Source organism: Cryptomeria japonica, chromosome 9, assembly GCF_030272615.1.
Source record: "Cryptomeria japonica chromosome 9, Sugi_1.0, whole genome shotgun sequence".
Classification (NCBI taxonomy): domain Eukaryota; kingdom Viridiplantae; phylum Streptophyta; class Pinopsida; order Cupressales; family Cupressaceae; genus Cryptomeria; species Cryptomeria japonica.
The window spans coordinates 387,706,418-387,728,539 of record NC_081413.1 but is presented as its reverse complement, the minus strand read 5'-3'; the positions used below and the strand labels follow the sequence as shown (position 1 = coordinate 387,728,539).

Below are 22,122 nucleotides of genomic sequence, written 5' to 3'. Positions count from 1 at the left end.
AGGAACAAGAAACATTTCATTGAAAATTGTGCCATTTTGGAGCTAGCCGTACAGTTCCCAGCTAGCTGTACCATTTCAGATTGCTTGGGGTTTCAATAAAAAAAATAGAGGGGTTTGCAGCTGGCTTTTTGTTCAAAAATTATTGTCAGCAGTTAATAAGAAGATATCAAAGGTTTGTTTGGTGATATTACATCATTCTAGAGCCATGTCAACAAAACAGTGAAGAAAATTGGTCATTCCTAGAGATCCTGCCTAGCGAGATTCTAGAAATTGCACTGAACCTGAGAGTTCTTCATAGATTTGTTTTTGGTAATTATCTTGGAGGTGAATAAAGCTCATTGGAGTTATTAGTTGCAGTTGGAAGGGCTTCTATCATTCTTTCTACCTATTCAGGCCAATAATTCTCCTTCAATCTTAGCGCTGGAGCCTGGTAGGCCATTATTGGCTTTAATTGTTGAAAACCAAACCATTTTTCGCTGGTCAAAGGATTCGATTGAAACAAACAAATCAGATTGTGCCAATATCTCAGTTGGCATTTTTCATTAGTGCCACGTTTTTGAGATTCAATGGTTTTGGCAAACACGTTTTGCACATTAATGTGAAGTTTTCAGCTATGTTTTTGCTGAGTGTGTTCCACGTTTGGGGCACCTATATTCTGCCATTGTTGCCACATTTGCAACACGTTTTGCATCTTTCATTCATTGAAGAGTGTTTGGCACCAAATGTAACTCTCCTTCCAAGCCGTTTTTTGTGGAATGGGTTAAATGCAAAACCGATTTGTTTGTTGCATGGGATACCAACGTGTTGGCTTCTTCACCTATTTATAAGAGCATTACGGTTTCTCCCAAGCTCATTTGTTTTGACCAAGCAAGATTTTGGGTGTTATAAATCTGATTACAAATTAAAGTTTTTTCCCTCTTCCAAAGTTGTCAAGCTGAAAATGTGTCTTTTCTTGTCACATAAAGTTTGCCATTACCGGTCAAAATCATTCTTTCCATTTTCCCCTCATGTCAAAACCCCATTTCATCCATTCATTTCACACCTTTATTCATTTTTCCCATTTAAAGTCTACTTGCAGTCGGAATTTAAAAACCCGATTGCAGTTGTGTCTTCACTTGCAGTCAGCCTTCCAAAACCCGAAATTGGTCCAAAATGCACTCAAAAACACTTGAAAATGAGTCTTAAAGGTCCAATTACAAGTGCAAACTTGTGTTTTCCCATTACACATATGAAGTTGCATATTAGTCCTCCATAATTGCAAGTTAATGCTCTTGTGTCCACACATGTAATGCAGTTTTCAGAACCACTTGTGAGCCCATTTTTGCATGAATTTATCCCTTCCCTTGTCTATTGAATCAATGGATTAAGGCAAGGGCCGTATTTTGCGAGCAGATTTCAAGATTGGAGGATATGATACAAAGAAAGAAAAACAATATGACGTAACCACACTAGGAGATGGATAAGTGACATGAATGGTTGAGAGCATATAATGCTTTCAAGACAGAGATAGGCTTCTTACTTCAACCTTGCAAAGAACTTCTCTCTTGAAAAGTCAGTACTACCCCAAGCATGTGAAAGGTTGGAGTCCGTTGGTTAAAGACATAAAGACTATCAAGGGTGCAAGTTCTTGTTCCAGTTCAATATGTCATTAACCTCGATCACAGAGTATCTTGTAGCAGCATGAAGATTTTCAAAACAAAGGATGATGTAGCTAGAGTCATGTCTTCGGGCACATAGAATAGTTTCAATTGTGTATTTGTAATTTTGTTTTGACAAGTTTACTTGTAAAAAACAATTTTGTAATTGCAAGTTTATCACTTGCACTCTTGTAACTACAAGTAAGCTGATTACAAGTCAATTTAGAATAGGACTTGTAATTTTGAATAAGTCTTAGTTAGTAGTTGGAATAAGTCATGGTGGTTGAGAGAATTTCTCAAGTTAGTTGGGATCCTCCCACCTTTTTCTCAAGGCCTCTCTCCTATAAATACTTGAGGGGATCTATTGTATTTTTATCTTTTGGCAATGCAATAAAATTCTGCCAGTTTGTATGTGCACTCTAAGACTTTGAGCTTAGATGTAAATGAAATTGCTTTCAATAAAAGAGGCAAGTTGTGTTGAGACTTTGTGCCAATTCAAGTTGTTATGTGACGACATTTTTTGGAGTTGATTGTGATTTTTGTTCTATTGTTCAAGAGGGATTTAAATTCAATCTTGCAGACTTTGAGTTGCTAATTGTATTTAGAGTTATATATTTGGTTTTCAAACTTGGTCTTGCAGACTTTGAGCTGTTTATCACATTTGAAGCTAGTGTAGAAAGCTCAAGTGGGAAGATAGCTTGTAGATTTTGTGCTTCTTCTATTTTTAAGACTTGTGCATGAAAGGTGAAGTGCATCATATAGACAGACTTTGAGCTGTTGTGAGTTGTACATTGTTATCATTTTGAGAAGGTTGATAGGACAGTAGAAGTGTTGAAGACTTTGTGCTTTCATTTCTATTTTCCCGTCCCGGGGAAGTGATTGAGGTCTTTGTGCTTTCATGGAAACTTTGCTTCCCTATATTTTCCAAAAATCCTACAAAAAAGTCTCATTTCTGTATTTTTTGTTATTTATTTCCAATTGCTATTACTTTTCTGTGAAGAGAAAAGAGTATAGTTTTTTTTAAAAGAAGAAGAAAGACTGCTGTCTCACCCATATTAGATTAGTTTAGTTTGTAGATAGGGGGAGCCTTCCTTAAATTAGGAGAGTATCATACTCACACACTGTGGTTGAAACCACAATTTTGAACATCCCCCAAGTGTACAAAATTTTCAACCAACAAACCTGGCGCTTAGCTTGATTAAGTTTGTCGACATACATTGTAGAGTGAAGGCCATCATTTGCAGCAAGCATTTTACATACCAGGTTCTCTAATTTTGCTGTCATAAGTTCTGGGAATTACATGCTATATCTATGTAACTATTTGGCATGAATAAAAGACTTCATTTTGCTGCTGCCATATAATTTCTAGTTTGCATGCTAAGTGTTTGTTAAAATGCCAATTATGATATAGATGCATATTCATCACCAATTCATTAATATTCTTGCATTATTAGTTGTTGCACATCATTTCAGACTTAGTATACTATTCCAAAAGATCAAATCAACAATTCAAGTATTTTCAAAACTTCGAAAAACTCAAAACAAGTTTCAATCAGCAAGTTCAGATTTGGTTTGTCAACTGTTTGACAAATTTACAAGGGCAGCAAGTGAATGGTTTTGAGTCAGATTTGGTTAGGCTCACTACAAAAGCTCAAAACATGCAACGTCCGAATAAATCTCTTTCACAAAACCTCAGTAAGAATAGAGGAGAAGTTTAGTAGCAAAAGAAGAATGTAGTATTCAGAAGAGGATTAAATCAGCAAATAAGATATGTTAATCTCCCTGGGTATGTCCTTATGATTATGTTGCAATGCTAATAAGTAGTTTGTCTAATGTCTATTATTGAATCTTATATTTAAAACTAGGGTTAGCCAGGTAAATTACATATGGTTTGCATGTTCTTAGGGATCCATCCAAAAAACAAAGCTAGACCCTAGTCAGGCAAACACAATCAGATTTAAAACAGCAACCTTTGCAAACACCCAACCGGCAACATTTTCGGGATTAGCAACACCAACAAGTAAAGTGAAATTTTGTTTCAATGGGCCAAAACACCGAAAATTCCCCAGGCTTTGCTGTAACATTTTTTAACTTGCAAAAACGCACCAGGCATAGTTTCTTAAAACTCTGCAACAAACTCTGTGAATGCAAAACAACAAACAACACCTTTTTTCCATTGCCATTTTAAATCTGCCATGGTGCTGTTATAATGTCATATTGCTGATGATTTTACTGCTAATGTCATTTTTGGGCACCGCTAACCCCCATATGCTCATTTAAAGTCTCGTCGTAATTCGTGTCCCAGTGTGCAGGGTAGATGCCTCCCATAGTAATTGATTCTACACAGTTGAGTCAATGAGTTTGACTCAAAAACTACACAGTTGAACCCTGATAGCAATATCATAGTAATTGATTGTTCCAGGGCCCGAAGCATCAGGCACCTCTCATACGTCTAAGGTTGAGAACCCCCGCAAGCTAGGCAAGATGAAACATGAGTATCAGGGAATGTTGTGGGACTCCAAGGTTCTAAGCAAGTGGGAGAATGTAGGAGACACAGACTTCAGACATATCAACATCCGATAGTTTAGGGACAGGATGTATTGTCCCAATCCCAACTGGAGGGCCAAGAAAATGGTAGAAAGCGGGATAGCGTGGGCTACTGGGTTTTTGTAGGCCATCCAAAGTTATGAGTTAATCGTGAAGTGCGCCAAGCACTACAAGCCAAAAGATAGGTCGGTGTTTGTAAACTATATGATAATAGCAGATTTCACCCTTGAGGCCATCATAGAAGTCTTTGGCATCCCCGTTCATGAGGATGTGTAGATAGAAGAGGCACATGCAATGTATAACCAAAATCCCATCAAGTGCAAGAATAAGATGAATGACAATTGGTTCAGAGAAAAGAGACCCCACAACTCCAAAATCCTCAAAAAGACTTACCAGAGCAAATTTAATGAAGAATACGAGGATATGGTGACCCTTCTTAGCCGCGTCATGGGGCTGCCCCACTCCAGTAAGTTTGAGGAGTGGATGTTCTATTATGCTGAAGAGGTGTTTGGGGGTCAAGTCAGGTTGGATTGGGCCCAGATAGTCAGTGACAATATACATGAGCAGTTGGTGAAGCTTGCAGAAAAGAGGTATTTCACCATGCCCTCCTACGTGGTGTACGTTTGCATGACATTCCAGGTTATTGGGACTGATCCGCTTAGACGAGATCGGGAATGGGCCCAATCAGAAGAAGTGTATGATTCCTACCCTCAACTCCATTTTTACAACATAAGCCAGAGGGAAAGGAATAATGTGGCATACGTGGTGGGTCAATATGAGCAAGTAAATTACGCCTTCACCATGCGGATGGTTAAAACTATGCTAGAGGTACTACAACAAAGGCTGTCCAAGTAGGCAATCACATTGGTGAGGCGTTATAGAACATGGTTTATCTAGTTTCCTAGGTTCTCTTATTTGAGGATCTCAGGATTTAAGGGCTCCTCATACCAACTTCCCAAGTACCCATTGACAAGCTAGTTCTCGTGGAAGTCGCTAGGCAAGCAAATGCGACAAGGAAGATCCTCAGAGATAAGAAAGTCATAGGAGTTTCATTCCCTATGAAAATTGGGGACGATGACGTATATTTTAAAACCCCTGCACATGATGAGCAGTTGGCTGAAGAATTGGCCACATATTGCTTACAAGAGCATCCCTGTAGGACAAGCTTCAATCCTATGGGATTGGGACGAAGGGCTTATGGCTAGCACTACAGACACAAAATGAATGTGGAAGATTATTGGGCCAGCTGTAGTGACGATTTTGAGGTCCGTAGGAGAGAATGCTCCAAGCTTAGCTTGTATCAGATCAGATGCTTTGATATGCCTGGGTCCCAGACCAAATAGATGACCATTGAGATTGTGTACAGTATCGTCTATGATGCCGGTAAGGATTGCCCTCTTGCCTTAACCAATTGGTCATAGAATCTTGTCACTGACTTGGAGGTGATAATGGAAGGACCTAGGAGATTCACTAGTGCCTGGATTCATCAATGCTTTGAGGAGTTTACTTGTGATGGGGCACAGTTCACTTATAATCTGATGGGCGACCTCGAGTCTCAATCATCGGACGAAGAAGAGGCATCTAGCGCAACACAAGGAGAAGAAGGCGAAAAGGATCCTAAAAAGAAAAGGAAAAAGGAAAAGGCAAGCAAGGAGCCAAAGGTGTCCAAGATGTCCCGAAAGAAGAAAAGCCAATCACCTGAGGCCCTTGCTCGCGAGAAGCTAACAATAAGGAGGCCATTTGCTGCCACTACTTCACAAGAAGATTCTACTGCAACAGAAGATGCCACCAATGTGGAACGTCAGCCTACCCTTCCTATGCTGCAAACCGATTCAGCTATCATTGAGAGAGAAGACCAAGAAGGGTCCAATTTGCAGCAACAAGAAATACAAATAATCGATCTAGAAGATCCTGAAAATCAGATTAAGGAGAAATCCAGCCCACTAAATTAAAGGATAAAGGAGAAAATAAGGAGGAAGATAAAGAGGAAGACAAGGGGGAGGACCCAACTAGAGATGAAGAGCAACTAGGAACAGAGGTACCTCAGCATTTATTGAGGTCGGAGAAAGCTCGACTGGAGGGGAGGAACGAGATGTTGCTATGAACCAACTCTTATCTCAGTTGCGACTTTTGGTGAGTAAGGCAAAGGGGTAGTGGTTACTTCTGGACAGTCTGTACCTCCTGTATGGTTGCGGGCCTAGGCAGAAAAGAAAGTGGCAGTGAGGTCACCTATGAGCCTTGAGAATTTATTCTCCTGAGTAGGACAACCTCAAGTTAAGGAGAAAAAGAAACTGAGGACCTATTCAAAAATAACCAAAGATGCTCAACAGAATCGAACAATGCATCTTGCTGTCCCACCAGAGAACAAATCAGTTGAAGACATCACACTTGTTGATTATAATATCCTATCAGTCCCAATGGGAAAGGCAACCAAGCAACAGGATTTTGAAGAATTCGGAGACTCTGTTGAGACAATGCTAACATGGTTAGAGAACGTAACTGAGGAGAGGGAGATGCACAAGGCTCAGGCAGAGTAGGCCGAAGGATATATAGATCACCTACTTAAACCGTTGCAACATGTTGATGAAGCTTATGTCCCTCTTGCGGCACTAGCATAGAAAGCAATGACCAGATATGAAAGGAGAGGACCTTAGACAAGGTAATGCAGGAATGGTTCGAAAAAGTAACAAAGATGGGTAATTAGATACTCTAGGACGTGATTTACTTGAAGCAAGACATAGATCATACCATCCAAACAATGCATTCCATTAAGAAAGAACTCGGGAAATTAAAGGATGTGGTTAATAAGCCACTTCTCGTCATGAGGGCCTTATTTTGGACTTTCCCCAAGATCTCTACAGGCCAGCAGATCATTAAGCCCATGAATTCCATACTTCAAAGGCTGGTATCGGTCTCTTGGATTGAAGAGTGATATCTTGGGCCTCATCGATGATGAATGGGAGGAATGTGAAAGTACCATGGCCCGTATCAGAACTAATTGCACACAGATTTTGCAAAGTTTAGTTGGTGATTGGAGACCGAAGATGAAGTTTGACGAATTGAAAATACACTGGAAAAGCCAGCTGAAAAAGGATGGGGCTCCATATAACATGAATGACATGGTATTTGCTAGCAAGTTGCACTCAGCAATGCAAGGATATGAGGACAACAGAGCTGATTGGGAGTTGCATGTACAAAGGGTAGGAAATTATTGTACGGATACTAGCTTTCAAATGGATAACACACCTACACCTCCTGCTTCAGAGATAAGGGCCATCTGCATAAAGTTCTAGGAGTATGTTTGTGCAGAGTGGTCCGTAGGTAGAGATATCTGGGAAAAGTTCCTTAATGATGAAAAAGAATTTATATTGTAAAAGGAAATATCTATTTTGGGTTAACATAAAAGATAAAGTGCAGTCCCCAAAGTTAGATATTTCCTCAACTGCTAAAAGTACTTGTTTTTGAGCTCCGTGCAGTTCACTTTTTGGGACAACTTTATGGTTGGTAGTTGATAAGTTAGTTGGGAAGTAAGGTGCATCTTTACTAGGTATGGGGGGACATTTTGTAGATGAATCTGGACCATTTGTTGGATTAAATCTTGGCCATTCATCTAATATTTGAAAGTCTATAAAAGGGGACCTATTTTCTCTTATTTTTGTAAGAAGACTTTGAATTGTTGCATAAACTTCGTCAAAATTAATATAGAAACCATTTGCAGAATGGCCTATGTATGATTTTCATGTGAGTGCATGGTTCTAGTTCTTCCCATATTTTATTTCAGTTATGCATTTTATTAATGAATGGTTTCCTTGAGTTGATATTTGATAGAACTTTCAGTTCATACCATAAGAAATTAGCTGATTGTTAATTTTTGTGCATGGTTAGTCTGAACATTTACAAAAGTTAGTTCGATTACTTAATGTTAGGTTGAATGAATGTTTTGAAGTTCAATATATGCATTTAGTAGTTTGAAAATTTACGTTATCCTTTGAAGATTGCACCGGCCTCTACAAAGTTGTGTTTAAAACTGGCAAAGCAGGAATTGGTTATTTGAAAATTCCGTCTATTTATTCAGGATTCTGTTCTAGTTAGAATAGTTTAATTTCTCTCCCTTTATCTTTTTCTGTTTATTTTAAAAATCTATAACTGGGTATTCAAAACAGCATCATAGTTAACGAAAATTTGATGGATATGAGACTTGTAGAGTCTTAGAAGTAGCCTGTAGAACCTTTCCTGAAGCTTATCTTAACGGCAAGCGTAAGTCCCCTTTGTGTTTACCAAGCAAACACATCACTGCTGAGTTACCCTCGTAGAAATCTTGAGGTTGTCTCCTTATGATCGTCCTTAGCAGCATTAGGAACTTCCTTATTCAAGAGAGAATGGGATCATCTCAGTGTTCTATTCTGTGTTGACCAAGAGATTAGCATGTACTTTTCCCACGTCAACACAGTGCTCAATCACTACAGCAGAATACAATTCTGATTTACAATTCTCGGCTTACGAACAGCAATAGAAATATTTAGTTTCTTGAGCTCACTTATGATTTACAGTTACACACTTGAGCAATTGGACTCACTGAATACAGAAACCTGTGAACTTGTATCAGACCTTACAATCTGAGATATACACAATAATTTTAATAGAATAGCTGATCTCCACACAGATTTAGAGTCCCAATCCTCTCCTATAAGCTAAATTGCGATTAGCTTCTTATTCCCACTCCACTTTCATGATCATCAGTAGTCTGATATGATTTGTATACATTCAACACTTCTTCAGCTTTAAATCACATACAAGATCTAACAAGTTATGGCGGTTTTGTTGTTCATATGATGCTATGTGGCATTCTATTCTTAATTCATGCTTCTAGGCTGCATATATATATATAATTTTTACATTGTTTTTTACTAACAAACTCAAAACAAACCCAAACCCCTTTCCAAAATTTTGCCAAACCGGCAAATCGGGTTCTCGAACCCGAACTGGCAACTTAGCTCCCGGCAAATCGGGTTCTCGAACCCGAACTGGCAACTTAGCTCTAGGTAGTTAAAACTACCTCCAAGATAGTTGTAAACTGTCCAAACTACCCAAGCGATGGACATTGACAAGTTATCTTTAAAAGGATGTGATAAGTCGCTGGAGTTGGGTGTTGAGATACTATTTTTGATGACATACTGCTCAAAAAAAAAAATGTTTATAAATATGCATTATACACAGTAGTACGTGTGATTGGTGGTAAGAAACATTTTCAGCAAATAAAGCTTTTTCTCTAATGATGCTGGGTTGATTGATATCATTGTGAAGCTACCAAGAAAGTTTAATAAACTGAGGTATATAGTATCTAAACAGTTTGTTTATTGATTCAGTTATTGATACAGAGGTGCTTATGACAATTTGTTGCTAAAGTTGTGTGAAGAAAGTGTAAACAGGGTCCCTCTAGAAGTTTGAAGACAGAATACCTGCACTTACTGGTAGATTGATTGTAGAACTGGTTCATAGAACAGAAGTTTACGATGTTCATTTTGTGATTAGTTGATTATATGCTTCCTGAACTGTGTTGAAATCTGAAACTCATCTATATGTAATTTTTCATTAAGATTGGTGCCTTTAAGTTGTTGAGTTGGTGCTCATTTGTAAGAGTTGGTGCTCTTAAGAAAGAGGCCGGGTGACTCCATAGGGTTGGTGCCCTTGAAATCATTGTAAACATTTCAACTGGGAGGCTGGATTAGGACAGTTGATCCTAGCAGCATTTCTCACCATGGTTTTCCCATCTTTGGTTTCCACGCATTCGCTTGTGCATTGTCTTCTTGATGTGGTGTTTCCTTTCAGATCTTAAGTTGGTGTTTTTATTTCAATTTTCAGATTAAAAGTAATTTAACAAAAGTGTTTAATTGGATTAAAGTTTTCAGATTCATTTACTACTGATTCACCCCTCCCTCTCAGTAGTAATCTGTGTTCTACAATTTTGGCTTCACATTTGTTTAAGTCGTGGTTTAATTATTGTGGTTCAAAGCTCATTGTAAGATTGGCAAATCGTCATTATAATAAGAAGCCATGATTGAGTTAGTGTTATGACTTTATTATTGGATCTGCATCTATGATAGCAATTGCTGGTATTATTATTTGGGTGGATTCAAGTAAAGGAGCCAATGAAAGATTTGTATTGATGGTGAAGTGTTATGGAAGCCATGAATCTTCCTCAAGCTGTCTCATATTGATAAACCAAATATATCAAAGACAAATTAAAAAGATTTGTTTATATTAAACAAACAACCCGTGCAATGATCAGAAGATTAGTTGATGGAATCATTAATGGTCGATATTGATATTACAAGACAAGCATTGAGGTCATGTTAATGCATAGTGATTACTAAGAGATTGATTATGTATAAGCATTCACTAACAGTGATTGGTAGAGCAGTGATACAGTATGATGTAGCAATAAGATCAATTCATAAACAATAGAGATAATGGTTGACACAAGCAGCAACCATATAGCCCATTAAGAGCAGCCCAAGAAAAGCCACACAAAGATATTATTTAGACATCTACGTGAAAGCAAAGAAGCTTCAAATAAGGAAGTAACTTCGAAGAAAGCAGTCACTAAGTGTAGCAAAGCAGTGCTTACTTTTGTTTATTAATAATAAATTAAGACGAACTTCAAGGAAGTATTTGGAAGATAAACTACTAACGTCAGTAACAATATAGAAGGCAATGACTATGTTATTCCAAAGTCAGCGACTTTTAAGGGAAACATCTTCAAATAAAAGATCTGAATTAATGAGTTTATATTAGACAGCGACAAAGCATCTAATAAAATCGATCTCCAACTATTTTATTATGAACGACTCCCACATAAGCCAGTAGCAAACTCATCTCTAAGATGGTGACTTCAAAGTAAACATATGCAGCAACTTCATTAGAAGATACGAGGTTTAGCAATCAATGTTGTATTAATTGTTTCGGTTTTGAAGATGGTCGATGATACAAGACAGCGACCTTATTAAGGAAAGAGAAATCAGACATAAAAGAAAGTTAAGCAATTATTAATGATACAGCAATTAAAGTTGTGTTTAAGGTGCGATTTGATTTGCAAAGAAAGTGATTAGTCTATGTTGACCAAAAACCAAATCAGAATTAAAGGGTGTGATCCACTATGAAGAGTTGTGCTTGTTTAAAAAGGTTGTGACTACTTATTGAAAGGAGATGTCTCTAAGAAGCAATATGAAGGTATATAACAATCATTGTATGTGAATTTTAAAAGAAGAAAAAGGGGAGAAGGATATATGATTTTGGATGAGCAGATTATTAGGAAAAAATGGGGATCTCTTTGTATCAGACTTGTGACCAGATTTATAACAGTTTCAAAGGTGATATAAAGAACTTCATTGTGAAGAGAATCGTATGGCAGACTTATAGTCACTTCATAGCATTTGAAGATCAAGTTGAAAGGGAGAACTATAGCATAAGTTGTGAAGAAGCTATTTTATAATGACTCTAATCTGAAGGCTCAGTTGAGCAGCAGCAATGTATAACGTTGAGGCATATATTTCAATTTGCAAATATACAAATCAGAGAAAGTTATCAAGATAAGTTCTATCCTCCAAAGTTCCAAACTATTCTTAGAATTTTAAGTTAAATATTATGATGAAATGTATTCAGTTTTGATAAAATTATGTTCATTAATATATTAAAACTCTCACTTTAGGTTAGAATTCTCAGGACTAAATTAAGATAAATTCTGAAAGGGGACATTACAAGCTTGGACGTGTTCTGTTTGTATAAACCAGTATAAATAATTTTTTGAATATTTAAGAAAGCACAGAAATACACTGATTTGGGGGCATGAGGGCACACTTTTGATGTATGTACTGAAAGTACATATAGTTAGGGTAATTGCCTGTAATGTATGCCAATTTGAACACCTTGATGTTGGCCTTGAAATTTGAAGTTGGGGCTGTCTTTTGTTGCTGTAGATTCCTTTATATACACAAATATTGGATCAACTTCTCACTAACATTGCATTTACATAAGCTTACCTTACTATGACAATGCTTTTTACCTCAAAATATAATTGAAAAAGCATACAACAGACTGGGACTAGTAAAAATTGACATCAAAATAAAACTAGGGATATTAACTAATCTGGCAGTCTACACTAAAACTCCAGAAGAGAAAAGACTGCATACATGAGACATCTTAACAGGTTTACCTGAACTAACAATTTCCAGGGCAATGGGTCCTTAAGTCCTTAGTTCTCAGTTATAGACTAATACACTAAGTTTATTTCCATTTAAGAAAAGTGAGTTAGAATGAGAACTTCTTCAGGATTTGGAGGATAGGGTTAATTGGTGAGTGTTGTTTATGATTCTAAAACTGGGGAGACTGCTATTTTCTCTTTTTTAGATGCTTACATACAAAGTCTGTAAGTTATGTTGCCTACATTTTAGTACACAGCTGATTTATGAGTGTGGGTCCTAAGCGTTTTTCCATGATGCTTTTCTCTTTTTCTTTCAATACATAGAACATAATTGATGTCCAAGGAATTAATAATGTTTTGCAGTTACAACACGCTGGATTTCGACCTGATGTAGTCAGTTATACACAGTTGATCAGTGCATATGGAAAGGCAAGGAGAGAAGAGTCAGCACAAGCAGTTTTTGATGAAATGGTTGATGCTGGTGTCAGGTGAGGATGATGTTGAGCCATGTCTTGTCTACATTAGATTATGATGCAAACCATTTAAACTGTGTTTGATTTCAATGCCAAACTATAATAAGTAAAAACAGTAAGCCATTATAGTTGGTGCAACCTTGCATCAATCCTGAATTTCTGGATGTTTTATCCTTCCTAGAAGTCTTTCTTTCATCTTGGCAGAATCTAGCATTCTCCTGTTTATCTCTTTTAAATATCAAGAAGCTCGGTGCAATGTATAAGTGGCTATAGTGAAATTGATTGTTGTATTTTTGCACAAGTTTGGTGTTAGTGCTATTAGTTGAGCTCTATCATTTTATTTTGATTTGTCTACTTCCAAAAAGGTTTATATATAGTGGGTTCTTTCTATAAAGATGCTTGTTTTTACAGGCAGTAAACACATCATACACACACATGTACACATACAAACACACACATATTTGAAAAAGTATGTACAGCAGCAGCCTGAAAACATGGGCAAGCCAGATTATTATCGATCAGATCCTGTACACTTTTTAAGAACATTAAAATATTAGCTGGCCTATACAAATGACAGAATTTTAAATGCAGATCACACTCTAGGCTTATGGACATGTCACATTACTACTATGTTTTCTGATGGTGCACTTTTATTCTTGCTTCTAGGTAGATGGGGCTTGTCTATGTGCCCCTATATTTGGTTGGATTTTTTGCATTACACTCTTAGATTACAGAAGTTCAAGGTGATAAGATTGATGCTTTGACATATGATTGTGGATGCTTCTTATAACATGGACTACATGTTTATGGAGTTGCTTCTTGCTGATTATATGGCCTTATCATGGAATTGCTTTGTGTAGTTTATGATGTTTGGTTTCAGAGCTTGAATTCTTCTTAACCCAGCTAGGTTCAGACCTGGTGAAATGATGTTGTGACTTTTATTGATTTTGATCGATACATTATTGGTTCTACTCTTGTTGAGCCCTTTTTGGTTTAGGCCAGATCTTAATAGCTCTTGGGTGTGCTCCCATGTTCTGTGGAGGACTAGATTGGCTCCTTAGTGAGGTTTAATTGAGGTCGAGGACCTAGGGTCTACAGGGTTATGTTGAGTTTGAGATGGATTTCATGGATCATATTATGTTGATCTCATATTTGTTCATGAACTGTTGTCTAGAGTCTAGAATTTTAAGGTGGATTCATTACTTTTGGATTTTTCTCTTGCAATATGATCTTATCATTGGCTTTAAGTGGTTGAATGTTGATTGAGTTGAATTTTGGGACATATATGCCATATTGGCTTATCTGAGTGATCTGTGGCTATGGAGCATGGAGTAGATTGTGTCCTTATTTTACTCAAGAAGCTGCTTATAAGGTGGGGCAGGTGGGGGAGAGGAGGTGGGGTTTGTCTTTGCATTATGCAATCATCCTTGTGTTCTATATTGAAGGTTTAAGGAGCAATGCTAGTGCATATATGCTCATTTGATTTACATTTTAAACCTGCCTTGTTAGGCCACTTGGGTCATTAGTTGTGGGTGTAACTTGAGATGCTAAGGGTTAGGGTTCATTTATTACTTTGAGGCATCAACTTGTGGTTTACCTAGGATTATTTCTTATCAAACTAGTTGGATTCAAGTTTGAGTTATCTGTGATATTCCCATTCTTGCAATCAGAAAACCAATTTTGTGAAATCTGTAAGAGACAAAATTGAACAGTAATTGACCCAAGGAAGATCCGATCACACAAGTCTTGCTGTCTAATACACTGTCACTATGGAAGACTGATCACAGATGGTTCGGAGATATTGATTAAGACTTGATTCATGTTCATAAGATGCGATTAGAACCAAGGAGGACGGGTTAGCAATGATTAATAAATGAATACGATTAAGGATAAAAAGGCACAATTTGTCTAAGGAGCACGTGTTCATGAAAAGATACCAACTAAACAAGATTAACTAATCCTTAACCAAAAGATGCGATCTAAGGATGTAATGGAGGGATGCATCCATTCGAATTCCCAAGGTACTTAGGTTGAGTGACATTGTTCCAAAGGGGAGGAAAAGAATCAGAAATGCTATCGGATTGAACACTGAAGAAATTCAGAAATCAGACTTCGCTATCAAGATTATAAGGATCGAAGCCCAGCCCATATCCAAGTAGCGTAGAAGGACAGAAGCATGTGCAGGAACAGCAATAACATAAGGACTGATCGAGATGATAGTGTGGTCACAACCTATCCAGTTTGGGTATATTATCTATAGTCAAGAATAAAATTCGGAACAGTAATATATTGGAGGATCATCATATATATATGTGTGTACTTATTTTGCATATAAGAGATTTATTTTCAGACTTCATATAACTAAATTATATCAGTCTTCTTAGCCGGCTTATGCTGGAACTATCTTCTTCAATTTTTCATCAATCAGCCAAGGAAGAGGGTTTCTATAGGGGACATCACAGTGGCATCAGAGCAATAATCCTGCCATCTTGTGGAAATTCAGTTAATGCAAACTTATCAACGTAGAAGGGACCAATCCGCTATGGCAGAACAAGTGGCAAATGAACTAAGAACATTCATGGAGCAAACTAATGAAAAATTTGAAAGGACAAATCAACTGATCCTTCAAGCTATCCAAAGCATGAACAGCAACAATGCAAGAACTAATCAGAATCAAGGACGAGATACACATTTCAATCACTCTGAAAATGAACATTCAACTCAAGTTTCCTCTCTTAGACCCACCATGCCATCATTCTTGCTTAGAGAAGAACCTATGCCTGAAGGAGAAGAACCAACGACTGATAGTGTAGAAGGAGCTTCTTAAGTACTATTAACCTCAATAAATAGGTCAAGCTGTAATATTCCACCCCCTTTTTGTAATTTTCAAATTCATTTGCGGAATATTTGACTGAGTTTTCCAAGGTTTTTGAGTTTTCACAATGTTCTCATTTTTTTTGTTTGTTTTCTGAATTCTTTGATTGAAATATATGCTTGAATGAAAGGGAATTATTTGCTAACAAGAATGAATTCAAATTGCTCAATAAACTGCAAACTTCATGCATTAATCAAGAACTAACATACCATTTTCAGGTGTCCAACATCTGATCAATATTTTCAAAATTCTGATTTTTATTTCCAATTAGACTTGTTGTCCTAATTTTTGAATTTTCAAAGATGTGACAACCCCTACAAATTTTTGCTCAAAATGTGTCAATTTTGTCTCTAAGGTACGTTTTGCGAGGTGCAAAATTCACATTTGTTAGTATCAAATCATTAGGGGGTGTGTTTGCCATTGTTGTCCAAGAATTGGTGAGTTTTGGCCTTCATTTTCCTAGCTTTCTATGCAATTTTGGGTTTCAAAGCAGTCACTGCATGTAGGACTTTTTGCTTGAAATTTGTGATTTTAAGGCTCTAAGGCACGCTTTTCAAGGTGAAAAGTCTACATTTCTTGATGGTAAATCAATCATGAGTCTATCTTTCATCTTTGTGAAAATTTTGGTTACTTTTGGCCATTTTCTATGCAATTTCGGGTTTCAGAGCAATCACTGCAAGTGGGGGTCTTTTTGATGTCATTGCAAGTAAAGTCACTGCAAGTGGGGGTCTTTTAGATGTCATTACAAGTTAAGTCACTACAAGTAGGAACTCTTAGATGCAATTACAAGTTTTAAATTTCACTTCATGTTTCTTTTTTCACTTTAAGTGTAAGTGGGGGTCTTTTTGAGGTGATTGTAAGTAATTGAAATTACCAGTTATTTTAACTTGTTATGTGTCCTTGAAAACCCGAAATTGGCCTTTAAGTCATTTTTTTCAAACTTGTAAAGTGACTTTTAAGACCCGAATGTGCCTTGAAGTCATATTTCAAGCTTGTAAAGTGATTTTAAAAGCTTTCATTACAAGTTATTTTCAAAAAACAACTTGTAATGAACCAAAAAAAAACCTGAAATGCTTGCAATGAGGAATTACAAGTTGTTTTAAACTTGTAAAGAGTCTTTCCAAACCCAAAATCAGTTTTGCAACTGATTTTTACTTGCTCTTGCTCATTCAAACCCCTATTAGAGAGATTTTTGGCATGAAGAACACTTGGCAAGGTCTGCAACTTTATTGAATCCCCCATTTTTGCTCTACCATTGCCACGCTTTTGCAAATTTGAGTTTGATGATGCCCTTCCCTCCTTGGTCGGATTTTTATGTTGCTGCTGCAAGTACTTTTTACATAAAAGAACATTGCCTCTATTACAAGCAATTACCAATAATGCCTATTGTTGTTGTTTCTTCTTTATTATGCCCGCATGTTTCATTTCGGGTCTCGAAAGAGTGATTGCAAGTTCATTATCCATGACTTTCATTACTTGCAGTCGGGTCTCTAAGACCCAATTGCAAGTGATTTCAAAAGTTTTAAAACATTGCTTGCCTCCACAAAATTCCCATAGACAGATTATGAAGTCTTATACTCAAGATTGCAAGCTTATACTCAATCAAAATGCTTACTTGCAGTCGGGTTTTCAAGAACTGATTACAAGTGTAAGTGCCAAGGTTTTTCCCTACATTGCACTTGCAGTTAGCCTTTCAAAACCCGAAATTGGTCCAAAATGCACTAAAAAACACTTGAAAATGAGTCTCTAGGATCCAATTACAAGTGCAAACTTGTATTTTCCCATTACACATATGAAGTTGCACGTTTGTTCTCCAAAATTGCAAGTCAACACATATGAAGTTGCACGTTTGTTCTCCAAAATTGCAAGTCAACGCTCTTGTTTTTTCACACTTGCAATCAGCCTCCCAAGATCGAAAATTGAGCTTTGACCTCACTTTTGTAGCCCCTTTGTCTCATCCAAGTTAGTCCTGTTTGTACACACGACCTACCAAATCAACAAATTAAGGCATGGGCCTTATTTTGCAAGCAAATTCCAAGATTGGAGGATGATACAAAGAAAGAACAACAACATGACGGAGCCATAGAAGGAGATGGATAAGTGATATGAATGATTGAGAGCATAGGATACTTTCAAGATAGAGATAGGCTTCTTACCTCAGCCTTGCAAAGAGCTTCCCTCCTAAAAAGCCAATACTACCCCAAGCAAGAAGATAAGATTGAAGTTCGTTGGCCAAGGAAATGAAGATCATTAAGGATGCAAATTCCCGTTCTGGTTCGACATGTCTTCACTAATCCCAAATACTTCAAGTTCTAGCATCCTCAAGAAGCATGAAGATCATCACAGACAAAGGATGATGTAGTTAGAGCCGTGTCTTTGGACACATAATAGTTTCAATTATGCATTTGTCATTTTGTTTTGATAAATTACATGTAAATACAAATTTTGTAATTGCAAGTGTTGCTTTCACTTGCATTTTTGTAAAAATGTAATTACATCTAAAACAACTACAAGTTGAGTTAGATTAGGACTGTAGTTGGAATAAGTCATGGTGGTTGAGAGGATTTCTCAAGTTGGTTAGGATCCTCCCACCTTTTTCTCAAACTCCCTCTCTTATATATACTTGAGGGAGTCTATTGTATTTCTTATCTTTTTGCAAGCAAGTAAATTCTGTAGGATTTTATGCTCATAAAGACTTTGAGCTTTATAGTTGTAAATTGTCATTTTCTGAGTAATATGAAGAAGTGTAAGATTGGATATATCTTTGTGCTTACTTAAGATTGTAGAAGGCTACTGGAAAGAGCTTCACCTCAAATAATTGCAGACTTTGTGTTGTAGATATCAAAGGTGAAATTAGTTTTAGTTCGCAATTTGAAGTTGTGAAGTATTACGAGACTTTTTGCTTGTGATAATATTCATTTTAGTCTTAGAAGCACATTATATTTGTAGACTTTGTGCTGCTGTACCTTGCACTTGTTCTTGAAAATGATTGTTTTAAAAGGGTAGATAGGATTTCAGATATTCAAGACTTTGCACTTGATATTGTTTTCCCGTCTCGAAGGGGGTGACGAAAGTCTTTGTTCTTTCAGAAAACTTCATTTCCTCTCTCTCATTTTACTTTATAAGTTGCTGCTGTTATTTATTTCCAATTGCTATTACTTTTTTGTGAAGAGAAAAAAATATAGTTTTTCTTGAAAGAAGAAAGATTGTTGTCTCACCCATATTAGATTAGTTTAGTTTGTAGATAGGGGGAGCCTTCCCTAAATTAGGAGAGTATCATACTCACACACTGTGGCTGAAACCACAATTTTGCACATCCCCTAGGTGTACAAAATTTTCAACCAACAAGACTGTCTTCAAATAGCAGCAATTACAGTTGTACTTTGGAAAGAATCTAGCAAATCAAATCCTTTGATTGCACACCTAGGGTTTGGTGAGCAACACCCACAGCCAGTGTTCCACGGGGATGCGTCCCCCCCTTTTTGGTCGCGTCTCGGAGACGGGGACGTCTCCGGGACGAGGGGATGGGGACGGGACGTCCCCTACCACCCAAGTGCCGCTGGAGACGTCTTTGCGTCTCCCAAGGAGACATGGAGACGCCTCCACGTCTCGTTGGGAGATGTTTGGGCGTCTCCCCATCCTTCGAGAGACGTGCTCGAGGGACGGGAGACGCCCAAACGTCTCTTGTCACGCCCAAATGTCTCCTGTCACCCTAATTGGACGTGGGCCAATAGAAAAATAACACCCGACGCCTTTAGAAAATAATAAAAGTATTTTTGGCCTCGCGGGGTGCAAGGGACGCCGCCCCTTGACCCCAACTTGGGGGCGCTGCCCCCAAACCCTCGTTGAAAAATATAGGGGGAAACCATGCCGATAGAAGTAGGGAAAATTTAACCTCCGAGTCTGATTAGGCTCCATATAACAACACAATTAGCATTGAAGAAATCTTGGTATTTAGATTTAGTATTTCAAATTTCCTATAGTCTCATTTGAAATGTAATTCTTATACTGTAATACTGTCATACATCTTTTCAAAACTAGTTTTTCAAGTACTATATGTATATGTATAACTATATCAGCACCACCACCCTGCCACCCCCTTGCTGCCATCCCCCCGCCGTCCCCAAACTTAGGCCCTTGGTCCCCTCGTCCCGAAAACGTGTCCCTGCGTCCCCCCGTCCCCAATGCCCGTGGAACACTGCCCACATCAAAATGCCCTCTAATAAAACTTGTTTGCTGATATTAATGTCTACCAAAATCATACACTAACTGGTACGGCCTACTGCACTAAAGAACTTAGAAATGAAGCATTCCAAGAGAGCCAACATCTTACTTGCAATGTGATGATTAGTTGAAATATGATCAAAGAATGCCCCATTATGTTCTAAATGGTATGGCTAGAAAGAATGGCCCCAAAAGTATATATCAACATATAAACCCTATCAAAATCTACCCTCCAAGCAATCTGAAAATGATTATCTTGTTCTCTCCTGTAGCCTGTAAAATAACATACAAAAATAATCGATTGAAATGAAGCCCAATGCAACCTTTGTGTGAAATTGCCTGTATATTATGCTCTTGGGTGATCTTCCACACCTGCAAACATCCAAATCTATGAAGGATCTTCCACACCTACAAACAATTCCTGCCGAACCCTAGCTTTGAGAGCTTTGGAGTACCAAAGATGAATTCTCCAAAATAATTTCTCATGTCGCAAAATGAATTCACCTTTCTCTTTTTATTTCCTTCTCAACTGGGGTGCTCAAATTAGGGTTTTATTTGGCAACTTTAATACTTTAATAAGTTGCTTTTTATTTTCTTTATTCGTTCTCCATTTAGGCGTCCCATTTAGGCAAATATTTTTGACTTTATAAAGTCACTTTATTTGAGTGTTATAAAATCACTTGATAACGCTTATTATTAAGTTACTTTAGTAAATTGTTATAAAGTAACTTTATAATAAAGTACTTTATTTAATTAAAACACTAAAGTCAATACTTCAATATTTTAATTTTTATTCTAAAACCATCCACTTGACCTCTTCAATTGAAAACTGATGGTGCACCTGGTCTCTTGGTGATGTCTAAAAATAGCAAGCCAACTCCCAGTTTCCTAAAATATATGAAATTGTCTCCAGACACCTAAAATGGTTCATCAAGCCCCCTGCAAGCATCCACAAGCTCCAAGTAGTCGATAGGCGAACTACTAGTATTCTCCTAAAAAATAGGAACCCCCTCCTAAAAAATAGGATCTAGCTCCGAGCTCTTGAAATGCCACGCAAACCTCCAAAAACGCCACATGACCCCTGATAGGGCTCCCTATCCGCTGTATTAGCCTATGGTAACCCTGCTGATAGGCTAATTGTATTAAAAATAGAACTGCCTAAGGAGGGGACATTACACAAACTGATGTAAAACAAATCTCCAGGGAAATCTTCAATCCATGCAAGAAAATATATCAGTAGTGAAAAATGTATGATGTTATTGACACTATATGGCATACTTCGAAAGAAAATTTGATTTCCTGAAATTGTTTTGCTATGCATGGTGCAGGCAATTGAAATACCAAATAAGATCACAGCTTCGATGGTTAGAAACTCAATATTCCTATTTTTGGAATTTTTTCTGAAAAAACAAATAGGCCTGAACTGGTCAGGCCAAAATATATAGTTTGGACTGAACCTTGTCTAGGTCTGGCCAAACCTTTTAACTAGGCCAATTTCATCCTTGAGCTATCAGTATTCGTTTACCCTCTTGCACCTTCTAGAACAAGTTAGGACTTTAAAATATAAGATGCGTCAAGTGGAATCCCATCTGCTTCCGTCTCATCAACATAATCTAAATCAATGCAAAATCTGAAATTACATTGTTGGTTACTTCGATTTCTACCCCCACCCCATTTTCACCCATTCACAAGTATCTAAACTGAGTCATTCAACAAGCTCATCTTTCTTGCCCCTTATTGGCCACATCAATAGTAGTGCATTCCAACTCATTTACACCCAAGTTACCTTTTACCTCCAAATTTTTCCTTTTTATGAAAGTTGCCATGGACTTCTTGGAGTCTCCATTGGTGTAGTTCTTGGGATGCAATTCCAGATGCACATTCCAACATTTTGCATCATGTCTTTTTTTAACTCTAGCAACACAATGTTATTTTGGCGTTTCTGAAAATGTAAAGCTATGAAAGTTTTCTTTCCTTTACACTAACACTTTGTGTAGAGTTTGGGTGGCTGATTTTATTTTGAAGAATATCCAACATCTCGCATCTTTGTTTTTAAATGTAGTTTGTTTTGACACATGCTTCATCAAGGTCATGCCAATTGCGAAGCATGACTTGTCTTCTTCTGTTTTAATGGAAACCTCCAAGTTATTTGTTCAATATGTCCAA

The 22,122-nt window shown here is 37.4% G+C and overlaps 1 protein-coding gene across 4 annotated transcripts in view; it reads left to right on the top strand.

Moving 5' to 3' along the window:
• LOC131072834 (pentatricopeptide repeat-containing protein At3g59040) overlaps positions 1-22,122 on the top strand; it is a 117,068-nt gene that overhangs the window by 61,454 nt on the left and 33,492 nt on the right. For all 4 annotated transcript variants that reach the window (XM_058009127.2, XM_058009119.2, XM_058009136.2 and 1 more), the window contains exon 5: positions 12,748-12,872. In XM_058009127.2, coding sequence (XP_057865110.1) covers positions 12,748-12,872 — 125 coding nt within the window. The remainder of the gene's footprint in view (positions 1-12,747; positions 12,873-22,122) is intronic.